Here is a 27484-nt window from a genome sequence, read left to right on the forward strand (position 1 = left end):
CACGGTTAAAACCCTCCCCCCCCCCATTGAGAACGTCTACAGGGAACGCTGCCGTCGGAGAGCAGCAGTGATCATCAAGGTTCCACACCCACCCCCCCCCCCGGTGCACGCTCTGTTCTCGCTGCTACCATCCGGAAAGAGGTACCGGTGCCACAAGACTCGCACCACCGGGTTCAGGAACAGCTGCTCCCCATCCACCGTCAGACTCCTCAACAACAAACTCAGTCAGGGACTCATTTAAAGTCTCTTACTTTCACACCATTTATTATTTTCTCTCTCTCTCTCTCTCTGTATTGCACAGTCAGTTTATTTACATTTCCTTATTTGTTTACATGTGTACGTTGAGTACAGTATTTTTTGCAGTATCAATAAGCGGTAATTCTGTCTGGCTCATGAGTAAGAATCTCAGAACTGTATGTGATGTCATGTATGTACTCTGACAATAATTCTGAATCTGAGTTGTCATATCTGATCTATATTCCTCAGCCTGAGAAATTTGAGTTTATTTATCGCTGTCCTACTACTGATGAGATGCACCAACCCAGGGACTGGGCAATGGATCTGGTTAAATGGCAGCTGTGCTTGACAATGGCTGCGTCAAACACAATCGGTCATACTGCAGCAGAATTTCCTCAGGCTTTCTCGTGCTGCTGGCCCAGGCACCTCGGCTAGCCTTGCAGTGGCTGATGTCCTGCATGGGAAGGTTGTTTGCACCTTGCTCTACGGACCTGAGCACAAGGATCCTGGCTGCTTCTCATAGCGCCTGCACTTGACGATCGTGCGGATTCTTTATGTCCCAGGTTCGAATCCAGTGCTGTCTGCAAGGGGTTTGTTCATTCTCTTCCCGTCTTCTGTGTGGGTTTCCTCCAGGTGCTCTGGTTTCCTCCAACCCTTCAAAGTATACAGGATTTTTATAGGTTACCATATATATCGGCGTGTAAGATGACTCATGTATAAGACTACCCCTGAATTTCAACCTAAAATTGAGTTATAGTCCGTGTATAAGACGACCCAAGACTGGCACTGTGATGCACTGTAATGACAGTAAGCAGACCCAAGATTCAAAGAATGAAACAGGCTTTATTCAGCCTGAAGTCTCTGCTGTGGGGGGAGGAGTCACATTGTGGTGCGCTGTTAGACAGAATCAGACACACACAAGGTAAAGACTGAACAACAGGCTTTAATCCACAAAAACCTCCACAGAGCCAGGCTGGCTGTGGCTGCAGCAACTCAGTGTGAGGCCTCGGGAGGCCGGTGCAGGCTTATATCCCAGAGGGTGATTGATACCCGACCGGGTGGGGCTTGATCCATTTAGGCCGACTGATTGGCAGCTGGCCAGGTGTTGTCCTGTCCCCTTACTCACCTGCAGGTACAGAGGTTTCCCCCTGCAGTAGACCAGAGGTGTACCACCACACACGTGATGGAGAAGTGGCCAGTAGGATGAAACCAGCCCTCTCCAGAAAAGAAGAAAGTCAAGAAAAGACAAAGTTCAACAAATATAAAATATAAGAAATAGAAGATACAGAGAAGAGAAAGAAGATGGCACCCAAGAATGGGAAGAAAAGATGCCAGAAAAGGAGAAGGCCTTACCTGCACGAAGGAACAGGGAGCCGTGGTGGCAAAGAGTGCCCGATCTCTGAGGTTGGTGTTAACACTGCGGAGTCGTGACCCTCCCCCCCACCCCCCGACCGGTGGACTGCAAAAATGGCTCTCTGAGCCAAACAAAAGTGCGCAACTGTGCATTCTAAGGTAAAGAAAAGCACCGACGGGAGAGGGGCTCAGCCGAGGAGCGGACAACCATGGTGCGACCAGCTGAGGGACGCCCGAAACCAGGGCTCTCGGCTGGAAGATGAGGAAAGTGGCAGGAGAGGGAGTGAAGTACCAGGCGAGAAAGAAAGTCGATGGGGTGAATGGCAAGAGGAGCAGCATCAGGAGGCTTGAGAGATGAGCAGCTCAGAAGGAAAGGATCAACAGCAAGAGGCCCGACAAAGTGAGACAAGCTACTCATCAGAAAAATCAGAAGAGACACAGATACAAAGAAGAGAAGAAGAAGACACAAACACAGATACAGACACAGAAGAAGAGCAAGATCTTCACAGTGAAATAGAAGGTAAAACAGTTGAACAGAATATAGATAAAGCTTTTTTTGAAGAACAAATAAGAGCATTAAAAGAATGGTTACCATTAGAATTTAGTGCAATTAACAGAAAAATGAAAAGAACAAAAGATAAAGTGCAAAGATTAGAACTAGTCATGACAGAAATAGGGAAAAGAGTAGAAAATGTGGAAGAACGAGAAACGGGTGTAGAAATGGAAGTAAACAAGAGAAAAATTGGAAGAAAGTAATAAAAAATTAAAGAGACACAAGAGTTGTTAGCTCAGAAAATTGATATGTTGGAAAATTATAGTTGGCGAAACAACATAAAAATATTGGGCCTAAAGGAAGATGAAGAAGGCACAGACATGAAGGAATTTATAAAAGAATGGATCCCGAAGGTCCTGGGAATGAAAGAAATGCAGGAAGGAATGGAAATAGAAAGGGCACACAGAACACCAGCTCCAAAACCACAGACACATCAAAAACCAAGATCCATTTTAGAAAAATTTTTGGGATATACCACAAGAGAAAATATACTGGAGCAGGCAAGGAATAAAATTAGAGAAGATAATAAACCATTGGAATACATGGGTCAAAAAATATTTTTTTACCCAGACATATAAGTTTTGAACTTTTATAGAAGAGGAAGGAGTTTAATACAGCAAAATCGATCCTATGGAAAAAAGGTTATAAATTCATGTTAAGACATCCAGCCGTGCTTAAAATATTTATACCCAGGGAGCAAAACAGACTGTTCTTGGATCCAGAGGAAGCACAAGAATTTGCAGAGCGTTTGCAGGATGGGAGAGATGAAGAGGTGTAACAAGAATGAAGAACGGTGATAAAATATATATATAGATGTAAAAACAATGTATATGTTAAGAACTAAAGAGGGAAAAGAAGGGAAGAAAGGAAGAGGGAAAAAAGGGAGAACTTTGTTATATGTATAAAAAAGTGTTTTCTGGGGGAGGTTGGAGGGGAGAGAATAACCGTCACTGCGAAATCAGTTGACGCTTGCGAACAGGATCACAATTCAAATGGAAAGGGGAGTTGTGGTTGCCCGGCAAGGGATGGGGGGGGGGTGTATTTGGGGTTAAGGACATATTGGATGTGGGAGTTGTTGGAGTATTTTATGTTTTAAATGTGTTGAATTTAAAAAGGGAAAATTGAGAGATTAAAATGGGGAAAAGGGGGATGGTGGTGGTGAGGAAGCGGAAATGAGATAATGATAAACATTAATGGAATGCATAACCAAATTAAAAGGAAGAGGCTATTAAATTTACTGAAAAAAGAAAAAATAGATATAACATTTGTGCAGGAAATGCATCTAACTGAAGTGGAACATAACAAATTAAGAGACACTGGGTAGGGCACATAGCGGCAGCATCATATAATTCAAAAGCTAGAGGTGTAGCTATATTAATTAATAAAAATGTACCAATCAAAATAGAGGAGGAAACAATAGATCCAGCAGGGAGATATGTAATGATAAAGTGTCAGATATATTCAGAATTTTGGAATTTGCTCAATATATATGCACCTAATGAAGAGGATCAAAAGTTTATGCAGGATATTTTTTTGAAGATTGTAGATTCACAAGGAAATATATTGATAGGAGGGGATTTTAACCTTAATTTGGATCCAATGTTGGATAAAATTGTACAAAAGACAAGTAAAAAGAATAAAATGGCAAAATTTATGGTTAAATCAATGCAGAAATGAAATTTATGGATATATGGAGGCAGCACCCAAGAGAGAAGGAATACTCATATTATTCAAGTCGGCATAAAACATACTCAAGGATTGATATGTTTTTGTTGTCAGCCCATATTCAAGGGAGAGTTAGAAAAACTGAATATAAAGCTAGATTACTATCTAATCATTCACCCGTTATTAGCAATAGAACTGGAGGACATCCCACCAAGGTTAAACTCCATGCTACTTAAAAGGCAGGAATTTAGAGAGTTTATTGAATGCCAAATTAAAATATATTTTGAAATAAACACGGAATCAGTGAAAGACAAATTTACATTATGGGACGCAATGAAAGCCTTCATTAGAGGGCAGATAATAAGTTAGTAAAACAAGATGAAATTGGATTTATTAAGAAAAGTCTGTAAACTTATTAATCTAGTTCATGCAGTTCAAGGAAATAAGAAGCCAACAGTGGCTGTTGCTTTAGACGCAGAAAAAGCCTTTGATAGAGAAGAATGGAACTATTTATTTAAAGTATAACAGAGGTTCAATCTACCAGAAAAATATATTAATTGGATTAAATCATTATATAATGGACCATTGGTAAAGGTAACAGTAAATGGATATGTATCGAACCAATTTAAATTAAGTAGGTCAACTAGACAGGGATGTCCATTATCCCCTTCATTGTTCACTTTAGCAATAGAACCATTGGCAGAACTGATAAGAACAGAAGATAAAATAATAGGGATAAAAATAAAGGAGAAGGAGTATAAAATCAGCTTATGTGCAGATGACATCATAATATACTTAACAGAACTAGAAATATCAATAAAAGAATTACATAAGAAATTGAAGGAGTATGGAGAAATAGGGGTACAAGATCAACGCAAATAAAAGTGAAGTGATGCCAATGAGTAACGCGGATTATACAAAATTTAAAAAAGAATCACCAATTAAATGGCAAACACAAGCAATCCGATACCTAGGGATCAGGTTAGATAATAACTTAAGCCACTTGTGCAAACTAAGTGATCAGCCACTAATAAAGAAATTGCAGGAAGACTTAGAACATTTGAAAGAATTACCGCTAACGTTGATAGGGAGGGTAAATTGCATTAAAATGAATGTCTTCCCAAGGATACATTATTTATTTCATTTGTTGCCAATTCCCTTAATAGAGAAATTCTTGTGGAAAGGGGGGAAACCAAGGGTAGTGTCAGATAAATTAACAGAGAGGTATAACCAAGGTGGTTTGCAGTTACCAAACTTAAAAAATTATTATACAACCGCACAATTAAGGTATTTATCAGATTTTTACCAGACAAGGGAAAAACCAGTATGGACTAAGATAGAACTAGATAAAATAGGTGAGAAGGTACCGGAACACATTTTTTAAGTGGGTTGAAAAGCTGATGCAATACAAAAGCTCACCAGTATTGCATTATTTACTTAAAATATGAAAGAAGATCCACTTTGAAAGGAAAAAAATGAATTACCAAATACCAAAATTGTTATTGACACAAAACCCACTAATCCCTTTTACAATAGATAACCTTTCCTTTAGAGAATGGGAGAGAAAAGGGATCAAAAGAATAGAAAAATGTTTTTTGGGAAATAATTTATTAACATTTGAACAGTTGAAATATGGAATAACTCATGGTACAATGTTTGAATATCATCAATTGAAAGCTTATTTAAAGGCTAAATTGGGAAACAGATTGAGATTACCTGAAGGAAGCAGCTTTGAATATGTGATTACAGACACAATGATAATTAAAAGATTCATAACGAACATGTGCATTAAGCCGCAAGATAAGGAAAATGATGAAATAAGGTATAAACCTATACAAAAGTGGGAAATGGATTTAAATATAAAGATAAAAAATGAAACATGGGAAAAGTTATGTTCTGGAATTATGAAGAATACATTAAACACAAGGTTACGCATGATACAGTATAATTGGTTACACAGGTTATATATCACGCCTCAAAAGTTAAAAGAATGGGATCCAACATTATCAGATAGATGTTTTCGCTGTAAGAAGGAAATGGGAACAACAGTACATGCAATTTGGGCATGTGAGAAAGTGAAAATGTTTTGGGAAGATTTAAATCAGATATTAAATAAAATCACAAAAAATAACATACTAAAAAATCCAGAGATCTTTCTTCTAAGTAATATAAGAAGTAAAGAATTAGGCCTCAAATGAGATAAAGCGCAAAAAAGATTTATTATGATAGGCTTAGCAGTAGCAAAAAAATGTACAATGTCAACTTGGAAAATGGAAGAAAGCCTGACAATACAGCAATGGTACATGGAAATGAATAAATGTATTCCATTGGAAAAAAATAACATATAATTTAAAAAATAAAGTCACATTATTTGAACAAATTTGGGAACCGTACATGGAACATAACAGAGAGGGCTTGCCTTGGACCTCCACCCCCTAAAATGATAAGAAGACAAAACGACTTGATCCAGTGTGTAAAAGTAGATGAGACATTTTTCTTGTTTACTTTTCATTGTGTGATGACATTGTTTCATGGTTTTATTGTATTGTACATGTTGAATATTTATTGGTTTTGGAGGGGGGAGGGTAGGGGGAGAAAAAAAGGGAGAAAATGCCACTGTGTATATTTAATGAGAAACGTTTGTATATATTTTGGTTGATATGGTTCACAGTGTAAAAAATAAAAAAAATTATATATATAAAAAAGTCTCTGCTGTGGCTAGCTGTGCCCTGTTCCTGAGTGACTGACCTCGAGATGAGCCAGATGTGGCTTATATCCCAGGCGCCTGATTGGCAGCCGACCGGGTGGGGTTTGGTCCATTCAGGTCGACTAATTGGCAGCCGGCCAGGTGTTGTCTGTCCTCCAGTGATCTTCCTGCAGGTACAGTGGTCACCCCCACCACAGGCACTTACTGCTGATCAGTGGAGTGATGCAGCTAGGCACATTTTATATACTAATTCACAATATTTTAAAAGCAAATGACCAAGTTATGGTTTGAATTTTATTAGCATATTTTCAAATAAACCGTCGGCTCATTTAGCAGGCCGTCTAAAGCCTGTTCAGAGCTGAGGGCAGTCAGATTGGGCGGATGGACCTTATGGGGAGCACTGAGACTTCACTGTTGAGGTTCGTATTTTATACTTGGGGTGGGGGAGCGCTGAGACTTCACTGTTAAGGTTCGTATTTTATACTTGGGGTGGGGGAGCGCTGAGACTTCACTGTTAAGGTTCGTATTTTATACTTGGGGCGGGGGAGCACTGAGACTTCACTGTTAAGGTTCGTATTTTATACTTGGGGTGGGGGAGCGCTGAGACTTCACTGTTGAGGTTCGTATTTTATACTTGGGACGGGGGAGCACTGAGACTTCACTGTTAAGGTTTGGATTTTACATTTTGTGTATAAGGCGACCCTGGTATTGGGGTGATGTTTTTAACATTCAAGGAATATCTAAGTTGCTGGCATATACTGTAATTGGTGTATGGGCTCATGGGCTGGAAGGGCCTGTTACTGCGCTGTGTTTAAAATTTTAAAAAAATTTAAAATCCCACAGCCATCATTGCAAAAGGTTTGGGAGGGAGTGGGAATTCTTGTCCAGTTGTCCAAACACACACAAAAAAAGATGACTTAATCATGATCTTTGTACTGTTTGTGAAACCATGTAGTGTGCACATTTGTTGAAGCATTCCTTACATTACAGCAGAAAAATAAAAGGAAGAGCGCTGAAATGCCAAGAGTACACAATAATCCAGAAGACTGTAGGATACAGGAGCAGAAGTGGGCCATTCGGCCTGTTGAGTCCACTCTGCCAATCCATCATGAGCTGGTCAAGTCTCCCACTCAGCACTGCCTGTCACCCTTGATACCCTGATTATCTATCAATCTCTGCCTTAAAGATACCCAACAATTTGGCATCCACAGCCACCCGTGCATGGTTCACCATTCTCTGGCTGAAGACATTTCTCCACATCTCTGCTTTAAAAGGACACCCTGCAATCCTGAAGTTGTGCCCTCTTGCCTTGAACTCCCCTATCATGTGAAACAACTTTCCCACATTTACTCTGTCCAGGTCTTTCAACATTCCAACTGCTCTATGAGACTCTCCCCTCATCCTTTTGAACTCCAAGGAGCACAGTCCAAGGGCCATCAAACATTCCTCATTCTAGGAATCATTCTTGTGAATCTTCTCTGAACCCTCTCCAAAGCTAGCACATCTTTCCTTAAATAAGTCTTCTTTCTTTGGCTTGGCTTCGCGGACGAAGATTTATGGAGGGGTATGTCCACGTCTGCTGCAGGCTCATTGGTGACTGACAAGTCCGATGCGGGACAGGCAGGCACGGTTGCAGCGGTTGGAAGGGAAAATTAGTTGGTTGGGGTTGGGTGTTGGGTTTTTCCTCCTTTGTCTTTTGTCAGTGAGGTGGGTAACCCAAAACTATACACATACTCCCAAGTGAAGTTTCACCCAATGCCTTACAAAGCCTACTCATCACATCCCTGCTCTTGTACCCTATTCCTCTAGAAATGAATGTCCACATTGCATTTGCCTTCTTCACCATTGACTCAACTTGGAGGTCAACTTTCAGGGTATCTGGCTAGAGGAACTCCCAAGTCCCTTTGCACCTCCAAAGTTTGAATTTTCTCTCCGTCCAAATAATAGCCTGTTCTTTTATTCCTTCTACTGCAGTGCACACTAAGACATTGTGTTTCATTTGCCACATCTTTGCCAATTCTCCTTATCTAAGTCTCTCTGCAGCCTCTCCATTTCCTCCTCACTACCTGCCCCTCCACCTGTCGTTTTATCATCCGCAAAGTTGGCCTCAAAGCTTTTTATTTTGCAATCCAAATTGAGAACCTTTCACAACTGGAGAACACTGATACATTTTCACCCCAAAGACTTGTAATGACCTTGAGAACTTAATACAATTTAATTGTGTAGTTTGTCCTCGATGTGATAATGATAGCTGTTGCTTCAATTCCAAAGCCTTTATTTCTGCATCACTGAGGTAACGTAACAGGAATGACTGTATCTGAATAAAGCCTCCGGGCATAAAAGATGCAATGTGTGAAGGCCAAAACATTGTTCAAAATAACCCTGGCGGTTAAGCTGCGATAAAGTTAACAGTCAATAGCTTTGGCATTTTCCAGATACTGGAAGTATACCAACTGGAATCCAAATATCATCTGTGACATCGTTTGGGAGCTATTTATTGGCCAAGCAACAAAAGACATTGGAGTAGGAGACTATTGACCTGGGGTCTAGTCATGGTTCCTACACATATTTGAATCAAAACTAAGGAGCTGATTGTAGACTTCAGGAGGGGGAAATCAGAACACGAACCACTCCTCTTCGAGGGGTCAGCAGCGGAAAGGTTTAAGTTTTTGGGTGTCGACATCTCTTTTTTAAAAATTTTTCACACTGTGAACCATAACAATCAAAATACATACAAACATTTCCCTCTTAAATATACACAGTGGCATTCTCTCCCCTTTTTTCGCCCTACCTTCTCACCCCCCTCCAAAACCATTAAACAATGTCAGTGAAAATAAACAAGAAAAATGTGTCATCTACTTTTACACACTGGATCAAGTCATTTTGTCTTCTTATCATTTTAGATGTCAACATCTTTTGAGGATCTGTCCTGGGCCCTCCATGTCAATGCAACCACGAAGAAGGCTCGCCAGCGGCCGTAACTTCACAAGGAGATTTGGTATGTCACCAAAGACTTACACGTTTCGACAGGTGCATCAGTCTGATATGGAGGGGCCGATGCAGAGGACAGGTAAAGACTACAGAGTTGTGAACTTGGCAAGCACCATTGTGGGCGTCAGTCTTCACTCCATCGAGGACATCTACAAGAGTCAGTGTCTTAAGAAGGCAGCCTCTATCCTCGAGGACCCTCACCACCCAGGCCACGGCCCCTTTTTACCGCTACTATCGGGAATGAGGTACAGGAAGCTGAAGACAAACCCCCCTGGCCATCAGATTTCTGAATGGACAATGAACCACAGACACAACCTCAGTTTCTGTTCTTTCTGCATGAATTTATTTATTTTTTAAAAGGTAATTCATCACAATATATTTGCGCTTGTAGTTGCTGCCACAAAACAACGAATTTTGTGATATGTAAAAATTTTTTAATATTTTAATTTCGACATACAGCACTGTTACAGGCCAATTTGGCTCTACGAGTCTAGCTGCCCAATTTACAACCCATTAACCTACACCCCAGAATGTTTTTGAAGAGTGGGAGGAAAACGGAGCCCCCAGAGAAAGCCCATGCAGACACGGGGAGAATGTACAAACTCCTTACAGACAGCGTAGGATTCTAACCCGGTCCGGTCCCGATCACTGGCGCTGTAAAGGCATTGTGCTAACCGCTATGCCAACCGTTCCACCTAACAATAAATTCTGATTCTGAATCTGTACCATTGATACTCTTATCCAACAATATGATCACATAAATTTGAAGTTCTCAATCAATCTGCTGCCTCAACTGTTTTCTTTTAGACATACAGCATGAGAACAGGACTTTCGAGCCCAAGCCACCCAATTAATCCTGTGCATTTTTGGAAATTGAGAGGAAACCAGAGTACCCGGAGGAAACCCATGTAAACCATGGGGAGAATGTGCAAACTCTTTACAGACAGCGCCAGATCTGAACCCAGTTTACTGGCGCTGTAATAGCATTATGCTATCCACTCACCTTTCAGGGATTAAGTTCTGGATTTCCACCACCCTTTTCTAGTCTAGTTCTGAATTGTGAATCATTTTTCTCTAATTTTGCCTTCTCCATTCTATTTATTTCTATAGCATTATTCACATCCTTCCAGAACATTTTAGGTCCTGGATTTCCTCACTTCCAGTAAATTGGCAAGAATGTCTCCTCCACAATCACCATTAGGACTGGAGCACTACAAGGCTGCATACCTAGCCTCCTGCTCTACTCACTTTACACCGATGACTATGTGGCTCAGTCTGACAACACCACCATGTATGTACGGGTTTGTTGATGATAACACCATAGTGGGCTATCTAAAAGAGGGTGATGAGTCAGCATACAGGAGGCTGAATGGTGTACGTACAACCTCACACTCAATGTCACCAAAGTGCAGGAGCTGATTGTGGACATTAGGAAAGAAAAACCAGAGGTGATCATTGGGGGAAATCAGAGGTGGAGATTCCTCGGAGTACTATCTTGATGACCTAAGGCCACAAGACAGAAGAGCAGATATAGGCCATCGAATCTGCCCCGCCATTTAATCATGAGCTGATCCATTTTTCCACTCAGCCCCACTGCCCGGCCTTCTCTCCATAACCGTCGATGCCCTGGCTAATCAATAAGCTATCAATCTCTGCCTTAAGTACATCCAATGACCTGGTGCCACAACCACCTGTGGCAACAAATTCCAGATTTACCACCCTCTGAGTAAAGAAATTCCTCCACATCTCTGTTTGAAACAGACACCCATCTTGTCCAGGACTGTTGTAATGATAGAGTGCTCATGATAATCCTGACCATTAGAGGGAGTTGGAGATGAGTTGTTGTAGCTAGGAGTAGATTCAAAATGGATGCCTCCACGAGGTTGTGAGGTTGAAAAGAAACATCACAATTATTTATTATTTAATATTTATATTTCTGCATTTGGATCATCAATTTGTTTAAATTTCTTTGTAAACTTTTTTTTTCTTGAGTTCAAGTTACAGTTAAACTTAATTGGAAATTCTGCCTGGCCTGCAGGAAAAAGGATCTCAGGGTTATATGTGATGTCTTGTGTGTACTCTGACAATCAATTTGAACTTTGAACAGTCTAAACCAGTAGTTTTCCAACTGCCCCCCCTAAACTCACATTCCACTTTAAGCAATCCGTGAGTGGGAAGGGAAGGTAGAGAACCACTGCCCTCGACCCAATTGTTACTGAAATATTTTGCTTGAGAAAAATGGACATTGGCCCATTTCCTTTGGAGTTCTGAAACCGTGCACATAACAAGTCAATTAAAACAGATGTTTTCAAACCTCTTTCTTTCCACTCACATCCCACCTTAAGCAATCCCTTACTAATCACAGCACTTACGGCAGAGGGATTGCTAAAGGTGGAATGTGCCAAATGAACTCTGGCTTCTGGATGATTTTGTTCATCTGATATGAGAGTTTATTGTTCTATAAGTAAGAGATACAGATGCATCAAAATTGATTGAGATCTGGGCAAAATCGCACTCACTGTTTGATCCATTGCCTCTGAGAAGGTGATAGTGAGGTGCTTTCTTGAACTCCTACATTCCTTCTAGTGAAGGCACTCTTATACTACTGTGTAAAAAAAAATCTCAGCTTTCTATGTGATGTCATGTATGTACTCTGACAATAAAATTGAACTTTTACTTTGGGCAAAGGCTTTCAAGTTCAAGTTTATTATCATCTGACAAAGCAGTGTTTCTCCAACATGTGGTGCACACATCACACTCCGATCATCACATACATACATAAAGATATCATGTAAAATAAATAACTAAATAAATTTATATTGGGGTGATTTACCCAGTTACAGGATACTGCTCGTCCCTCGCAGGTTGCAGGAAGAAGCTATTCCCCAGCCTGGCAGTCCTGATTTTGATGATCCTGTACCTCCTTCCTGATGGCAGTGAGTCAAAGATACTGTGTGCTGGATGGAAAGGCTCCACAATTATTTTTTGATCTCTATTTAAGCAAGTGTAGGGAATTCAGATCCAGAAAGCTATTAAATGGGTCATTTTTAAAAAAAAACTCTCTGGTTTCCAGAGTTGTTCGAATGTGAAACTCACTTCAAGAATTAGTAGATTCACAAAGGATATATTTTTGAGGGCAAACAAGTACTCAAAAGATAGAGTGGATGAGAGAAGGCCCTAAAAGGAACCAACTAGAAAGGCTGATTTCCGTAAAAACATAAAAATGCTGGTGGAACTCAGCAGGTCATACAGCATCCATAGGAAGCAAAGATAGATAGTAAATCCTGTTATCGGAATTCAAGCAACCGGCAGCCTTAAGCAACCGGCAAATAAATAGGTACAAAATATGGGTTTAAAATGGTTGCGCTCCATTGTTAATTCACCATTCTCACAACATGCAATGTCAAGCCACCAGAAAATTCACTTATCCAGCATCTACCAATCCCCATGGGTGCCAGATACTAGGGGTTTTATTGGATAACCCAACATTTTGGGCTCGAGTCCTTCTTAAAGATACAAAAGAAGAGCTCAGGCCTCAAATATTCATATAGCTTTACCTCCTATGGACGCTGCAGGACCTGCTAAGTTGTGTTTTTACGACAATTTCAGCATCCGCAGATTTTCGTCTTTTATTCCAGGCTGATTGCTGCAATTTCTATGTTATTCTACATAAAAAGTCCATCTGTGGAAAGGAGAAGAGAGGAAAATATCAGCGGGGGAGGCAGCTGCCCAGTCTTTTAATAGCAAACAGTTGTCTTCAAGTCCCAAATATAGAGGTCTGTGTGATCTCTTGGACACCTGCCAGCCAATCATTGTCTGGGCAAAGCCACAACCCAGGGTGGGAACAGTGCCTGAGTAGCTGATTAAAATATTCTCAGGTAGAGTTTCAGAGTTGAAGGGGAGATATCATCTGGGGTGAGAAAGGGGAGCGGAGAGGCCACTTTGTCACTGGGCTCTCCCACGCTAGAGTCGTCCAAACCACTCCACCCTGCCCTCTTTGTCTCAGGAAGAATCCCACTTCGACACCTTTCTTCCCTGTCGCAAGGAGGTGAATTAAAAGCACAAAATGGAGGCCATCAAGAAAAAGATGCAGATGCTCAAACTCGACAAGGAGAATGCTCTTGACAGAGCGGAACAAGCTGAGGCGGATAAGAAGGCAGCTGAAGAAAGGAGCAAACAGGTGAGAAGAGAGAAAGTTTTGTTTAAATTGCACTCAAATCTCTTTGCTTCACTCCTCATTGTTCAAGGAAGGTTGAGCATGCCACACTGGGCAGTACTAAACTATTTCAACTGGGATGGTAACGGGGATATCTGCAGCCCACAGAATGGAACAATAATTTTTTAAGCTTATTTTGTTAACTGAACAAAGTAGAGAGATGGATCAGTAAGTTTGCAAACGTTACAAAGGTTGGAGATGTATGGATAGAATTGAAGGCTGCCATAATCCTACACAGGATGCAGTGTTGGGCAGAAAAGTGGCAGATGGAGTTAAATCCAGATAAGTAAAACATGAAACTCTGCAGACACTGTGATTGAAGTAAAAACACAAATGCTGGAGAAACTCAGCAGGTCAAAAGTGTACTTTATGTAATAAAGATAAAGATACATAACCAACGTTTTGGGCTTGACCCCTTCACCAACGTATAAGCAAAATGCAGGCAAGAGCCCAAACAAAAGTGTGAAGTGGTGTATTTTGGAAGGTCTTGGACCTTGGGGTCCAAATCCATAGATCTCTTAAGGTTACCACGCAGGTTGGTAGGATATTTAAGAATGCCTATGGGATGCTGGGCTTCATTAGTTGGGGAATTGAGTTCAGGAGTCGTGAAGTAATGATGCAGCTCAATAAATCTCTGGTGAGACGGCCCTTAGAATATAGTAGTGTCCAGTTCCGGTCACCTCATTACAGGAAGGATGTGGAAGCTATGGAGAGGGTGCAGAGATTTACCAGGGTTGAGAAATATGCCTGGGTTGAAAAATATGGCAAGTTTAACAGAGGTTGGGCTTTTCTTTTCAAGTGAAGAGGGATGAGAGGTGGAGGTCTACAAGACTGTGAGAAGCATAGATCAGGTGAACAGCCAGTACTGTTTTCCTTGGGCGAGAGTAGCAAACGAGGCCAGGTTTGGAGTATTGTGTTCAGTTTTGGTCTCCAAATTATAGGAAGGATATAGATAAGGTGGAGAGGGTGCAGAAAATGATGTTGCCTGGCTCAAAGTACCTAGAGTAAAAAGAAATATTGAAGAGGTTAGGACTTTATTCATTGGAACGTAGACGGTTGAGAGGGGATTTGATAGAGGAGTTTAAAATTATGAAGGGAATAGATAGACTAGATGCAAGAAGACTTTTCCCCCCCTGAGAGCAGGAGAGGTTGAAACAAGTTGAGGGTAAGGGGGCAAAATTTTAGGAGAAACATTAGAGTATGTTTCTTCACTCAGAGAGTGGTGGCTGAATGGAATAATCTTCCGGAGGAAATAGTTGAGGCAGAGTAAATTCTTTCATTTAAGAGGAGGCTGGATAGATACATGGATAAGAGGGGGTTAGAGGGTTATGGGCAGAGAATAGGCGGGGGGAGCTAGCGGAGTTGTTTGAGTGAACTGGCATGGACTTGTAGGGCCGAGATGGCCTGCTTCCATGCCATAAACTGTTATATGACTATATAACACCAGAGGACATCTGTACAAAGTGAAGGGAGGGCAGTTTAGGGGAGACATCAGAGATATATGTTTTTTTTAACAGAGTTGTGGATGACAGGAATGCATTCCCTGAGATGGTGAGAGAGACAAACAATAGGGGCATTTAAGAGACTCTTGGATAGGCATGTAGATGAAAGAAAAATAAAGGGTTATGGAGGGTTTGGTTTTTTTTTGCCCATAACATCATGGGCCGAAGGACCTGTGCTGTGCTGTAATGTTCCATGAAAAATTTTCAGTTTTTTGGGGGGTTGGTGAAAGGTTGAGGGAGAGAGGGGTGAAGCTCACAATAGGCAGAATCAATTGACTCAACTGCACTCCAGACTTAGTGATGTGAGTGTTAATTTAGTTGTCTCGGGGGAGGGGGGAACTTGACTGCTGCTCCATTCATGACCTCTTCCCCCATTGTCCTGTGACCCACAAGGTGAAGGCTGGTGAATTTAATGACCTGGATTGCTCTTGTATACAGCCTGGGTAGGCTTGGCAATATGCACAGGTCGTTTTCTTGTGCGATTCAACATCAGCAAGCAACCGCTGCTGCGATGGAATAGTGAGAGGTAGAATCCACAGAACCTTCTCCCTGACAATTTTTTTTTCACAATTAAAATTTAAAGATACAGCACAATAACAGCCCTTTCTTGCCCACAAGCCGGTGCTGCCTAAAAACACCCAATCAATCTACAAATCCTGTACGTTTTTTGGATGGTGGGACGAATCTGGAGCACCCAGAGGAACCCCACAATGGTCATGGACCGGATTCGAACCCGGGTTACTGTCGCTGTAATAGCATTGCGCTGACCACTACATTAACGATGCCGCCCAGTAGTCTATACCTTGCCCAAGAATACATTTTAACGAAGCCCTCAAGAATATAGGTTACACAGTCGAGCATGTTTTTTGGGTAGGGATTGTATATTGTAAAGGAGATTAAAATTTATTGTTAAATATCCTGTCCAGACCAATAAATATGGAGTGCTCTGATCAATTTGGCACAAGACAAATGCGTTTATCCTCCAGATCAATGGGGTCATTCAGAGAGAAATATTCCAGAATGGTGTCCAGTTATATGGTCAGGAAAAATTGAACTTTTCTCCTTAAATGGTTGCTTTGATGGATGTGTTCAAAATTATTAAAATGCTTTAATAGAGTAAAAGAGTAATTTCTTCTTTGATGGGAATGATTTTTGTAAAATTTAGATGTACAGCACGGTAACAGACCCTTCCTCCCGACAAGCCTGTGCCACCCAATACATTAATTAACCAAGTCCTATACATTCTCGGGGGTGGGGGGGGAGGAAACACACGCAGACACAAGAAGAACGTGCAAACTCCTTACAGACAGTGCTGGATTTAAACCCGGGTTACTGGCGCTGTAACCGTGTTGCTGCAATTTATCCAATGAGAACAATAACTTAAGGGAATTGTTATTCACTCATTGCTATAAAATTAAAATATCCCACACTGATTATTGGAATATTCTCCATGACCTTCAATCTTCACTGTGGCTTCTAAATAGATACTACATCCTAGTTTCGTACTCTGATATACCCACACCAACACTATTGATCGACATGGACTTCCCTGTCGAACAATATCTCCACAATTTGAAGTTTTACACTTGTGCACTCCATTTCTTCACTACCACAGATATTTTTAAAATTTAGACATACAGTACAGTAACAGCCCCTTCTGGCCCATGAGACCGTGCTACCCAAACACACCAATTAACCTCCAAACCCCAGACATTTTTGGAGGGTGGGAGGAAACCAGAGCACCCAGAGGAAATCCACAAGGGTCATGGGGAGAACATACAAAAGTGAAATAGATAGCGGCAGATTTGAACCCTGGTCACTGGCACATTTTGCTAACCGCCATGCGAACTGTGTCACCCTATATCTCACACAAACCCTAAAAATTATCCTGATATAGCCCAGTGCTCTCAATCAGTTATATTATCTATCATTCCCTAACATAGTATTCACAATAAATGGCTATATTTCTGCTCAATTCTTTAAGAATGAGAATACTTTCTCCTTTATCTCCTTAGTTATCAGTTGATCATTCTGTTTGCTTCTTTCCTTCCCTGCTTGGTTCCTTTTCCTTTAGTTAGAAGATGAGCTGGCAGCGATGCAGAAGAGACTCAAGGGTACAGAAGATGAACTGGACAAATATTCCGAGGCCCTGAAAGATGCCCAGGAGAAACTGGAATTGGCAGAGAAGAAAGCTGCTGATGTAAGTGAGGATACTGGCACAATTGTCCTCTGGACCTTACTTTTATTTCTTTGACATTTCTGCCTCTATTCAAAATCCAGATGACAGGCATCCAAATCTGTTGGATTTCCCACATGCATGAGCTATTCCATGTCTGAAGCTAAGCCCATCTTCTGAAGATGAATTAGTAGAACCCACATGCACGTCTATGAACTGACCAAAATGAAAAAGCAAGAGACAACAAATTAGATGACCTTACACTTTACATTCCACAACCACCCCCCCCCCCCCCCCCAACCAGCTGTTGATCATGACTCAGTAGTCATAATCCTGCCTCTGCACCAAAAGATCAAGGACTTAAATCACACTCCAAGAATTTCAGTTTATATTTCAGGCAACCATTGATCAGAGCAATATATACAGAATTGAACTCGTTTACAATCCGACAAAACAGCATCTCTCCTGTCCATGGTGCATGCATAAAAACACAAAATATGCAGTACATAATAACAACAATTTTTTATAACAATTACAGCACGGAAACAGGCCATTAGGCCCTTCTAGTCCGCACCGAACCAAACACCCCTTTCTAGTCCCACCTCCCTGCACAATGCCCATAACCATCCATCTTCTTCTCATCCATATACCTGTCCAACCTTTTCTTAAATAATACAATTGACTCCGCCGCCACTATTTCTCCCGGAAGATCATTCCACACGGCTACCACTCTCTGAGTAAAGAAGTTCCCCCTCATGTTACCTCTAAACCTCTGCCCCTTAATTCTTAACTCTTGTCCTCTTGTTTTAATCTTTCCTCCTCTTAACGGAAATAGTCTATCCACATCCACTCTGTCTATCCCTTTCATAATCTTAAATACTTCTATCAAATCTCCTCTCAACCTTCTACGCTCCAAAGAATAAAGACCTAATCTGTCCAATCTCTCCCTATACTCTAGATGCTTAAACCCAGGTAACATTCTGGTAAACCTTCTCTGCACTCTCTCCACTCTGTTTATATCCTTCCTATAATTAGGCGACCAGAACTGCACACAGAACTCCAAATTAGGCCGCACCAACATCTTATACAATCTCAACATCACCTCCCAACTTCTATATTCCATGCAATGATTGATAAAGGCCAGCATACTAAAAGCCTTCTTCACCACCCTATTCACGTGAGTTTCTACCTTCAGGGAACGATGTACCGTTACTCCTAAATCTTTCTGCTCTTCTGTATTCCTCAATGCTCTCCCATTTACCACGTATGTCCTATTCTGATTCTTCTTACCAAAATGAAGCACCTCACACTTATCAGCATTAAATTCCATCTGCCATTTTTCAGCCCACTTTTCTAAGCAGCCCAAATCCCTCTGCAATCCTTGAAAACCTTGCATAAATTATTAAAATAAATATATAAATATTTGGAATGATTGTTAGTTACAGGATACTGTTCATCAGTTTCACACCTGTGGGAAGAAGCTTGCAATCCTGATTTTGATGCTCCTCTACCTTCTTCCTGACGATAGTTGGTTTAAAAGGTACTGTGCGCTGGATAGAAAGGGTCTTCTATATTTCCTGATTTAGACAGTACTCCCAGTAAATACCATCTATAGAGGAAAGGGAGACTCCAGTGATCCTCTCGGCTGTTTTGATCCTCTGTATAGACTTCTGGTCTGATGCTTTGAAGCTACCATCCACACAATGATGCAGCCAGACAGGACACTCTCAATTGTGGCCCTGCAAAAGGGTGTCAAGATGGGGGGGTCAGTAGCCTTGTCTCCTCACCATCCTGAGGAAGTGTAGGCACTGCTGTGCCTTCCTGACCAATGAGGAAGTGTTGAGTCCAGGATAGGATTCACATGCACGTCAAGGAACTTTGAGCTCTACGCTCTTTCCACGACAAAATCATTGATGTCAAATGGAGAACGGTCGACCTTCGACCTCCTAAGTTCACAATCATCTCTTTTGTCTTGTCCACATTGAGACTCAGGCTGTTGGTCTCACACTATTTTACGAGACTTGTAACCTCCTTTCTATAATGCAACTGATGAGGCCAACTACTGTATCATCTGCAAATCTGATGTTTCTGTCGGAACTAAATCCGGCAGTGCAGTTGTGAGTCAACAGTGTGAATAGTAGTGGGCTAATGCCCTAATGAATGGGAGTTTATTGATATATACCCAAATATAATCTACTGAAGCAATGAAAGTCTTACTTGCTGTAGCTACCAAAGAACCACACTAACAATAATTTAAGTATAACTCATGCACAAAACACCAGAAAGAAAAAAATAGAAAAGCATGAGAAAATAAAATAAAAAAGTGTTAAGTTGACCAGTAAGGCAAAAATTGTTTTGTGCCAGTTGCGCAGAGAGGTTTTTGGTGACCTACAAATTTCTGGTGTCAACATCGCTGAGGATCTGTCCTGGAGCTTCCACGTTGATGCAATCACAAAGAATCCTCACCAGCGGCTATACTTTGGGAGGTGTCTGAGGAGATTTGGTACGTCTCCGAAGACTCTCATAAACTTCTACAGGCGTACCCTGGAGAGCATTCTGGCTGATTGCATTACTCCCTGGTATGGAGGCGCCAACCGTTAGGACAAGAATAAACTCCAGAGAGTTGTTAACTCGGCCTGCGACATCACAGGCACCAGACTTCACTCCACCGAGGACGTCGACAAGAGGCAGTGTCTTAAAGCAGCCTCTATCCTCAAAGACCCCCACCACCACCCAAGCCATGCCCTCTTCCCTCTACTACCATTGGGAAAAAGGTACAGGAGCTTAAAGATGAGCACTCAAAGGCACAAGGACAACTTCTTCCCCGCTGACATCAGGTTCCAGAATAATAATGAACCAAAGACACGGCCTGACTTTTCCTGCACTATTATTTTAACTTTTTAATTTATATTTATGTTGTAAGATGGTTATATTAGGAATGTTTGTACTTTGATGCTGTTGCTAAACTCCCAAATTTCATGACTTGCTCATGACAATAAATTCTGATTCTGAAAATTTGTGTGATAATGAGGACTTTCAGGAGCCGGACAGCTGTTCGATTTATTGTCACAGTTGGGCACTTAAACTGAGACGCTAAAATGGGATTTAAAGAATTGCACAGCACAAAAAAATGGTGGCGCTGCCGGAGCTACTTCAGCGGCAACACTGCCGCTGGTTCAGACCATCAGAGAGGAGGGAGTGGAGACACGGCACTTGACCGCCCAGTCCATCTACTGACGGCTTCATACAGGCTTTAAACAGCCTGTTAAAGGAGCCCATGGTGGTTTATTTTAAAATTCTGCCACTGCGGGGTCTGAGCCCAAGATGGCAGCACCTGTGTTCTGCAGCAACCCCGAGGGATTGCAGACTCAGGCAAAGCAAAGTATAGACGCAGGGCACCAGAAAATGGGGAGACCACCATTCCCCTCAATTGAAGGGGAGCAGAGGAGAAGACATGGAGGCGGACCAGTGAGGGGCTTTGGCGCTGAAGAACACACAGGCGGTGGGCTGTTGGCAACTCGAGGTGAGGAATCTGTGAAGACTGGGCTGCTAGCGACTGGCTCGACTGGCTGAAGGAGTACCAGGTATTGGATCCAGGATACGAGAGGGTGCCGATGGTTTGAATTGCAGAGGCTGTGGAATCGCTGGAGGTGAGTTGGACAGGTACATGGATGGGAAGGGTAGGGAGGGATATGGATTGGGTGTAGGTCAGTGGGACGAAGCAGAATAAGTTTGACACAGACTAAAAGGGCTGAAAAGCCTGTTTCGGTGCTGTAGTGCGCTGTGGATCTATGGTGGAGTTCTAATGACAGACCAGTACCAATGAACCAGACAGCGACACTCAATTCCATAATTGAGTAAGCTGAAATCCTGTTCAAAACCATAAATGGCTGCCGGTAATATCCTTGTCTCTGAGTCAGAAAGGGTTGAGATCCATTCCAGCTATTTGAGAACAAAAATAACTGTTAATATTCTCATATGAACTGATAGCTTATTGTTCAGTCAGTAATGCCACCTGTTCAGATGACTGGCCCTGCTGGCTTTCTCAGGCTATTTTGGAGAGCAGAGACATATCTCTGGCATCCTACTGTTCCCTCAGTTCACTGGAACAGATTATCACCACACTATTCTTTGAGCACAAATTGCCTGCAGTAATTCCTACATTTCAAAATATTCCAATATATAAATACAAGCATAACCCTTTAAAAACATTTCAATTCAGCAGGGAAATAATATGTTGGTTATGTGTTTGTTAGTGGGGGGAGGAAGAGAGAGACAGGGGAGATTGTGGAAGCGAGGCTGTTGGGTGCATTTAAGGCAGAGATTGGCAGGAATTTGATTAGTCGGGGCATCAAGGATACGGGGAGAAGGCCAGGGAGTGAGGCTGAGTAGGAGGATGGATCAGTTCATGATAGAATGACGGAACAGACTCAATGGGCTGATTGGCTTACTTCTGCTCCTATATCTTGTGATCTTGAGAGAGAAACGAGGACAGAGTCACGTCAGAGATACAGAGGAAGATGTGCGGGGGGGGGGAAGAGAGAGACGGGGAGAGAGAAGAAGGAGGGAGATGGAGAGGACAGAATGAGCGAGATGGGAGAGGAGAGATGGAGAGGACAGAATGAGAGGGGGAGAGAGATGGGAGAGGAGAGAGAGAGATAGAATGAGAGACAGGGGAGGGAGAGGGAAGCGAGAAAGGGAGAGAGAAAGAGATACAGGAAAGAGAGAGAGAGATGGAGAGGGAAGAATGAGATAATGAGAGATGGGGAGACAGGGACATGGAGATCAAGAGAAAGAATGAGAGAGGGAGAAAGGGAAGAGGGGAGAGAGGGAGAGAAAGATGGAGAAGGGGAAAGAGAGAGACATGGGAGAGAGGAGACAGGGGAGAGAGAAAGGAAGAGGGAGACAGTGGAGAGAGGGGGGAGAAAGAGAGAAAAAAAGGGTAATAGAGAGGGAGATCTATGAGACAGACATTCATCAAAATATAAAATGTTTTCATGAATGTTCAATCCTTGTTTACCCAAAATAAGGTCAACTAGCCCTCTTCTATTCTGAGAAACTGGTGTCATAACTCCCAAGAAACAGAAGAATGCAATTCCACAGAGGCCTTTTCTAAGACTCTCTGGCATTTTTCCTTCAGGGTACTCAGCCCGGAGACAGCAAAATGATTCCCTGGCTGCCAGAGGGATTATTGCTCCATGGATGAATTCCAAATATATTCATTCTCATTGCCAATTGACTTAAGAGTTGGAAAGATTAAGATCTAAAAGTATGACTTCAATGTAAGCATGGAGGGAGGTGTATGAATGAGTGTATGTTCAGAAAATAGCCCTTCCTGCTCATTCCTGCTGCTGAACGATAACATCATAGGTAGTGGGAACTGTAATTATTTTATAGAACTATTACTTCCTCGATTACGCTCAGTATCTCCATAAATCAGTAGGTTTGTCAAATGTCAGATAACTGCGTGTCCAGATTACACAGAATTGACGGCACAGTGACAGCTGACTTGTTTGTGCCACTTTTTATGTTCTACACAAGGTTCCTAACATTCTTCATCTTACCCCAGCCTCCTAATCCTTTCTCCCTCACGTTTATCCATAAATATCAGCCATTCTCAATGAGGGTCCTAAGCCTCCAAACCCGGGGCCACAGCTCAATTAAGTAAAAGCCTTTTCTTTTCACTTCACGTAATGTAAATATTTTTAATATTTTTTAAAATTAAATCTTATTTATTTTTAAAAATTAGACACAAAGCGTGGCCTCACAACCCCCTGCCACCCAATTACACCGAAATAACCTTCAATTATGAAGGGTGGTAGGAAACCAGAGTACCCGGAGGAAAGTTAGGAAGTCACAGGGAGGACGTACAAACTCTTTACAGGCAGTGCCGCTTTTGAACCCAAGTCATTGGCGCTAACCATGTCACACACACATGCATTCGGTAGGAGAGAGGGCTAGTATGGAAGAAACCAAAACTTGACTCCTTCAGAGGGAAGGGGGCCCATAAAGTTTGACCAGAACTTCAAAGGGGCCATAGCTGAAAAAAGATTGAGAATGGCTGCATACATATAACAGACAGAACTGTGCACAGTATTCCAGATGTGGTAAATTCAATAGATTAAAATCCATGGAGCACTTAAATTTAAATTTAGACATACAGCAAGGTAACAGGCCATTTCAGCCCATGAATCTGTGCTGCCCAATTTACACTCAATTAATCTACACCCCCAGTACGTTTCAAACTTGTGCAATTATTTTACTCACTGATAACATTTCTTGGATGGAGCATTACTGCCTCACCAATTGATAAATCTGAAATCAGAACACCCCCCACCCCCCCGCAATCTATTAGCGTCAAATAAAGATGTGTATTTATATAAATGCAAATGCCTTTCAGCGTTTTACAAAGTTCTCTGCAAATAGTGAATCACTTCTGGTTTCTGTAAAATGTTTAGGGTGTTAAGTCACGAGATAACTGGAATATGGAGGGCAGTTAGTCAGACTTCATTCATGCCAAACATGCCACGTACTCATTGAAAAACTAACTTTATAAATGATTCTAAGATGCTGGTTGCACTGTGAAAATATTCACATACCTCTCAAACAACCTGTTTATATGATTCCCTAAGATTTATGTTATGCAAAAATTTGGAAATTATGCCCTGTACATTCAAGTCCAGACCATTAATAAATATTAAAAGTGGTGGCTCTGCATCAACCACTGGGGAATACCATTATACAACTTCCTTTAGTCTGAAAAGCAACCATTCATTACTCCAGTTTCTTAAATAATCTTCTATTCATTCTACTGCTATTCCTTTTATTTCACGATTTTTGAGTCCTGTTGACAGGTTTAGTTTAACAAACTTCTTTATAACTCTAGTTCCACATTAACCGTATTTCCCTAAATGAATTCCTGACATCTCACTGAAAAAAAAATTGTCCAGTTAAAATGCGATTTACCACAAACTGGCATTACTCAATCAATCTAAACTTGATACGTGACACCTACTTTTGTCCTTGATTATAGTTGCCTGGAAATTTCCACACCATCAACATTTGTGGCATTTTCTGCTTGTGTTTCAGATTTCGAGCAGCCAAAATCATTTTTTTTTGTTGCTTTCAACCATGCTAAGTCTACCTACATCTGTTTGCTGGCTTTATCCTTATGCCCTCTAATGCAATTCTTGTCCTCAGACACCACTCCAATATCCACAGATGGCCAATATCTGTACAATTTCAATGCTTATTTTTCTAAAGTCTCACAACCCGGAGGTCTGTACCCAAGATGGTGGTGCCTGTGCTGGGCAGTGGACTACGAGTGGTTACAGACAATGGGGGAGCAGTAAACTGGAGCAGGGCACCAGAAACGGTGACATCACCTCCCCCACCCCTCCCCATTGAGAAGGAGAAGCATAGGAGATGATCCTACAGGACAGTGACCAGGGCAGCAGACCAGCGAGGGGCTCAGCGGCTGAAGGGCCCACACAGGCTGCCAGCTGCTGGAGATAGGCATGGGAATCAAATATCAGAACTGGGATTCAGATGGGCAAGAAGGGCTTCTGAAGAACATCAGGTGTTGAAGGCTTCCTGATCATATCAGAGAATTGGACCAGGAGCTCAGGTTGCAGATGGTTTGAACTGGAGTCTGTGAACGCTGGAGGTGAATCCAATTACACTCGGTGTTCTGAAGGGATTCTCTTTTGGTTCTATTTCTCCTTTTGTTAGGGGCATCGGGCAATGCTCATGGGGACTTTGTTTTACGGCAGACAAAAGTGGAAGTTTTTCGAGTACAGTTTATTTTTAATGTATTATTACATGTCAAACCTTTGAAGAATTCCATCTACACCTGGTGATTTATCCACTTTAAGCACAGCTGGCTTTCATTCAGTCTCTTAATCACATATTCATTCAATAGCATCCAAAACCTATATCGACCATATTGATTTTGTATCTCATTTGTGTCAATTTTTGACTATTCCAGGACTTTCCCAATTATCCAATAATTATTCAACTGAATATTTACTGAAATTCCACAATGACCACAAGATTTCCGTTTTTACCCATTTTTTTAAGCCTGGGAATTCATATTTTATACTTGCAGGTACACATCTTGTAAAGGAGCAGAAGTAGGCCACTCAGCTCTTTCAGGCTGCTCTGACATTCTATCATGAGTTTATCCATTCTTCCACTCAGCCCCTATCCTCGGCCTTCTCCCCATATCCCTTGATACCCTGACTATTCAGCCTCTTCCTTAGCCTCCCCAGCCACCTAAGGTAGCAAAGTCCAGAGGTTCACCTCTCTCCGGCTAAAGAAATCCACATCTCGTGTTTTAAACTGATGCCTTTCAATCCTACCTCTTGCCCTAGACTCTCCACACCCCTCCATGGGAAACAACTTTGCCACATTCACTCTATCCAGGCCTTTCAACACTCAAAATGTTTGAATAGCCACTTTCAGGTCCATTTCCGACAATAATGCACCTGCAGAAGCGGGTTCAGACCTGTGAAATGGTCGTTCAGGTGGCCAGCGCTAAAAACGCAGTGCTGGCCACCTGAAAGGGGCAGCTGCACGGGAGGTGCCTCAGGACATCAGGGCTGGGGTGGTCAATGCGGGCCATCAGGGCCAGCCCAGACATCCTGCGTCGGCTGCCCCTGCCCGCCAGCTGATTGTCATCCCCTTAGCAGTCGCTTTCAGGCGGCTGCATTCAGGTCCCTTGGGGATTTCAGTGCTCTGGCGATTATCCCTCTGGGAGGAGGATTGGAAAGTGCGTGGCCTCCTGACAGCCGCACAGAGGTAGAATATGCGGCTTTACATGGAAAGTGCGTGGCCTCCTGACAGCCGCATAGAGGTAGAATATGTGGCTTTACATCGGAGTATTTTGGCCACCTGTAAGGGCTTAATAAGGTCTCCCCTATTCTTGGGAACTCCAAGGAGTACAGTCCAAGAGCCATCAAACATTCCTCATATCTCTTCATTCCTGAAATAATTTTTGTGAATCTTCTCTGAACCCTCTCCAATGCCAGCACATCCTTTCTTCAATAAGGAGCCCAAAATTGTATTCCATATTCCAAGTTAGGCATCACCAGCATCTTATAAAGCCTCAAAATTACATCCTTCATCTTATATCCTATTCCTCTCGATATGAATGCAAACATTCCTTCGCTTTCTTCACCAGTGACTCAACCTGGAGGTTAACCTTTTTCTTTCCACACACAGACCATTTTAAGTAATCCCTATGCAATCGGTGCTCTGCGATTAGTAAGGGATTGCTTAAGGTGGGATATGAGTAGAAAGGGAAGGTTGAGAATTGCTTCTCTAGACTGAATTGTTACTGAAATATTTTGCTTGTGAAAAATTCTCAGTGGCCCATTTTCCTTGGAGTTCTGAAACAGTGAACACAACAAGTCCATTAGGTACGATTAAAACAATGGTTTTTAAACTTGTTCTATTTACCCACATCCAACATTCAACGTGATCTCCACAAGATTGCCAAGCAGATTTCCACAGGATCTCCAAGGAGACATGCATGGAATCTCTGAGATTTCCACAGGATTTCAGAGGTGATTTTCAAGGGACCTCCAAGGAGATGTCCACGGGACCTCCAAGCAGATTTCCACTGGATCTCCAACGTTTCTACAGGAACTCCAAGGAGATTTCCGATGGACCTCCAAAGAGGTTTCCACTGGATCTCCAACTTTTCTACAGGATCTCCAAGGAGGTTTCCGCTGGACTTCCAAGGAGGTTTTCACTGGATCTCCAACTTTTCTACAGGATCTCCAAGGAGGTTTCCACTGGATCTCCAAGGAGGTTTCCCCTGGATCTCCAAGGAGGTTTCCACTGGATCTCCAAGGAGGTTTCCACTGGAACTCCAACTTTTCTACAGGATCTCCAAGGAGGTTTCCACTGGATCTCGAAGCAGATTTCCACTGGATCAACAAGGTTTTCCCGAGATTGAATAAGGAATTTCCCCACATGTTTACCAAGTGCATACCGAACGAAGCCTCCCCTCGCGGTCTTCCACTGCACCTCTTCCGCCGATTTTCCCGCGCGGGTTCCCTCCCCGCCCCTCGCCGTACGT

At 42.1% G+C, this 27484-nt stretch overlaps 1 protein-coding gene and 1 long non-coding RNA gene across 6 annotated transcripts in view; one reads left to right on the forward strand and one right to left on the reverse strand.

Annotated features, from left to right (window-relative positions):
* Positions 1-384: 384 nt before the first annotated feature.
* Positions 385-27446, reverse strand: LOC138764398 (uncharacterized). The gene is made up of 3 exons (XR_011358145.1): positions 27387-27446; positions 13064-13188; positions 385-891 (listed from the first exon to the last, which is right to left on the reverse strand). It is a non-coding gene; the product is annotated as an uncharacterized lncRNA (long non-coding RNA).
* Positions 13383-27484, forward strand: part of LOC138764397 (tropomyosin alpha-3 chain) — a 66298-nt gene continuing 52196 nt past the window's right edge. For 3 of the 5 annotated variants that reach the window (XM_069940260.1, XM_069940263.1, XM_069940259.1), the window contains exons 1-2: positions 13384-13686; positions 17299-17424. In XM_069940260.1, the coding sequence (XP_069796361.1) occupies positions 13573-13686; positions 17299-17424 (240 nt within the window). In that variant the 5' untranslated portion in view covers positions 13384-13572. Of the gene's footprint in view, positions 13687-17298; positions 17425-27484 lie in introns of all 5 variants that reach the window. The other 2 variants (XM_069940261.1, XM_069940262.1) reach the window with 1 other exon arrangement.

This window comes from Narcine bancroftii, chromosome 5 (genome assembly GCF_036971445.1).
Source record: "Narcine bancroftii isolate sNarBan1 chromosome 5, sNarBan1.hap1, whole genome shotgun sequence".
Classification (NCBI taxonomy): domain Eukaryota; kingdom Metazoa; phylum Chordata; class Chondrichthyes; order Torpediniformes; family Narcinidae; genus Narcine; species Narcine bancroftii.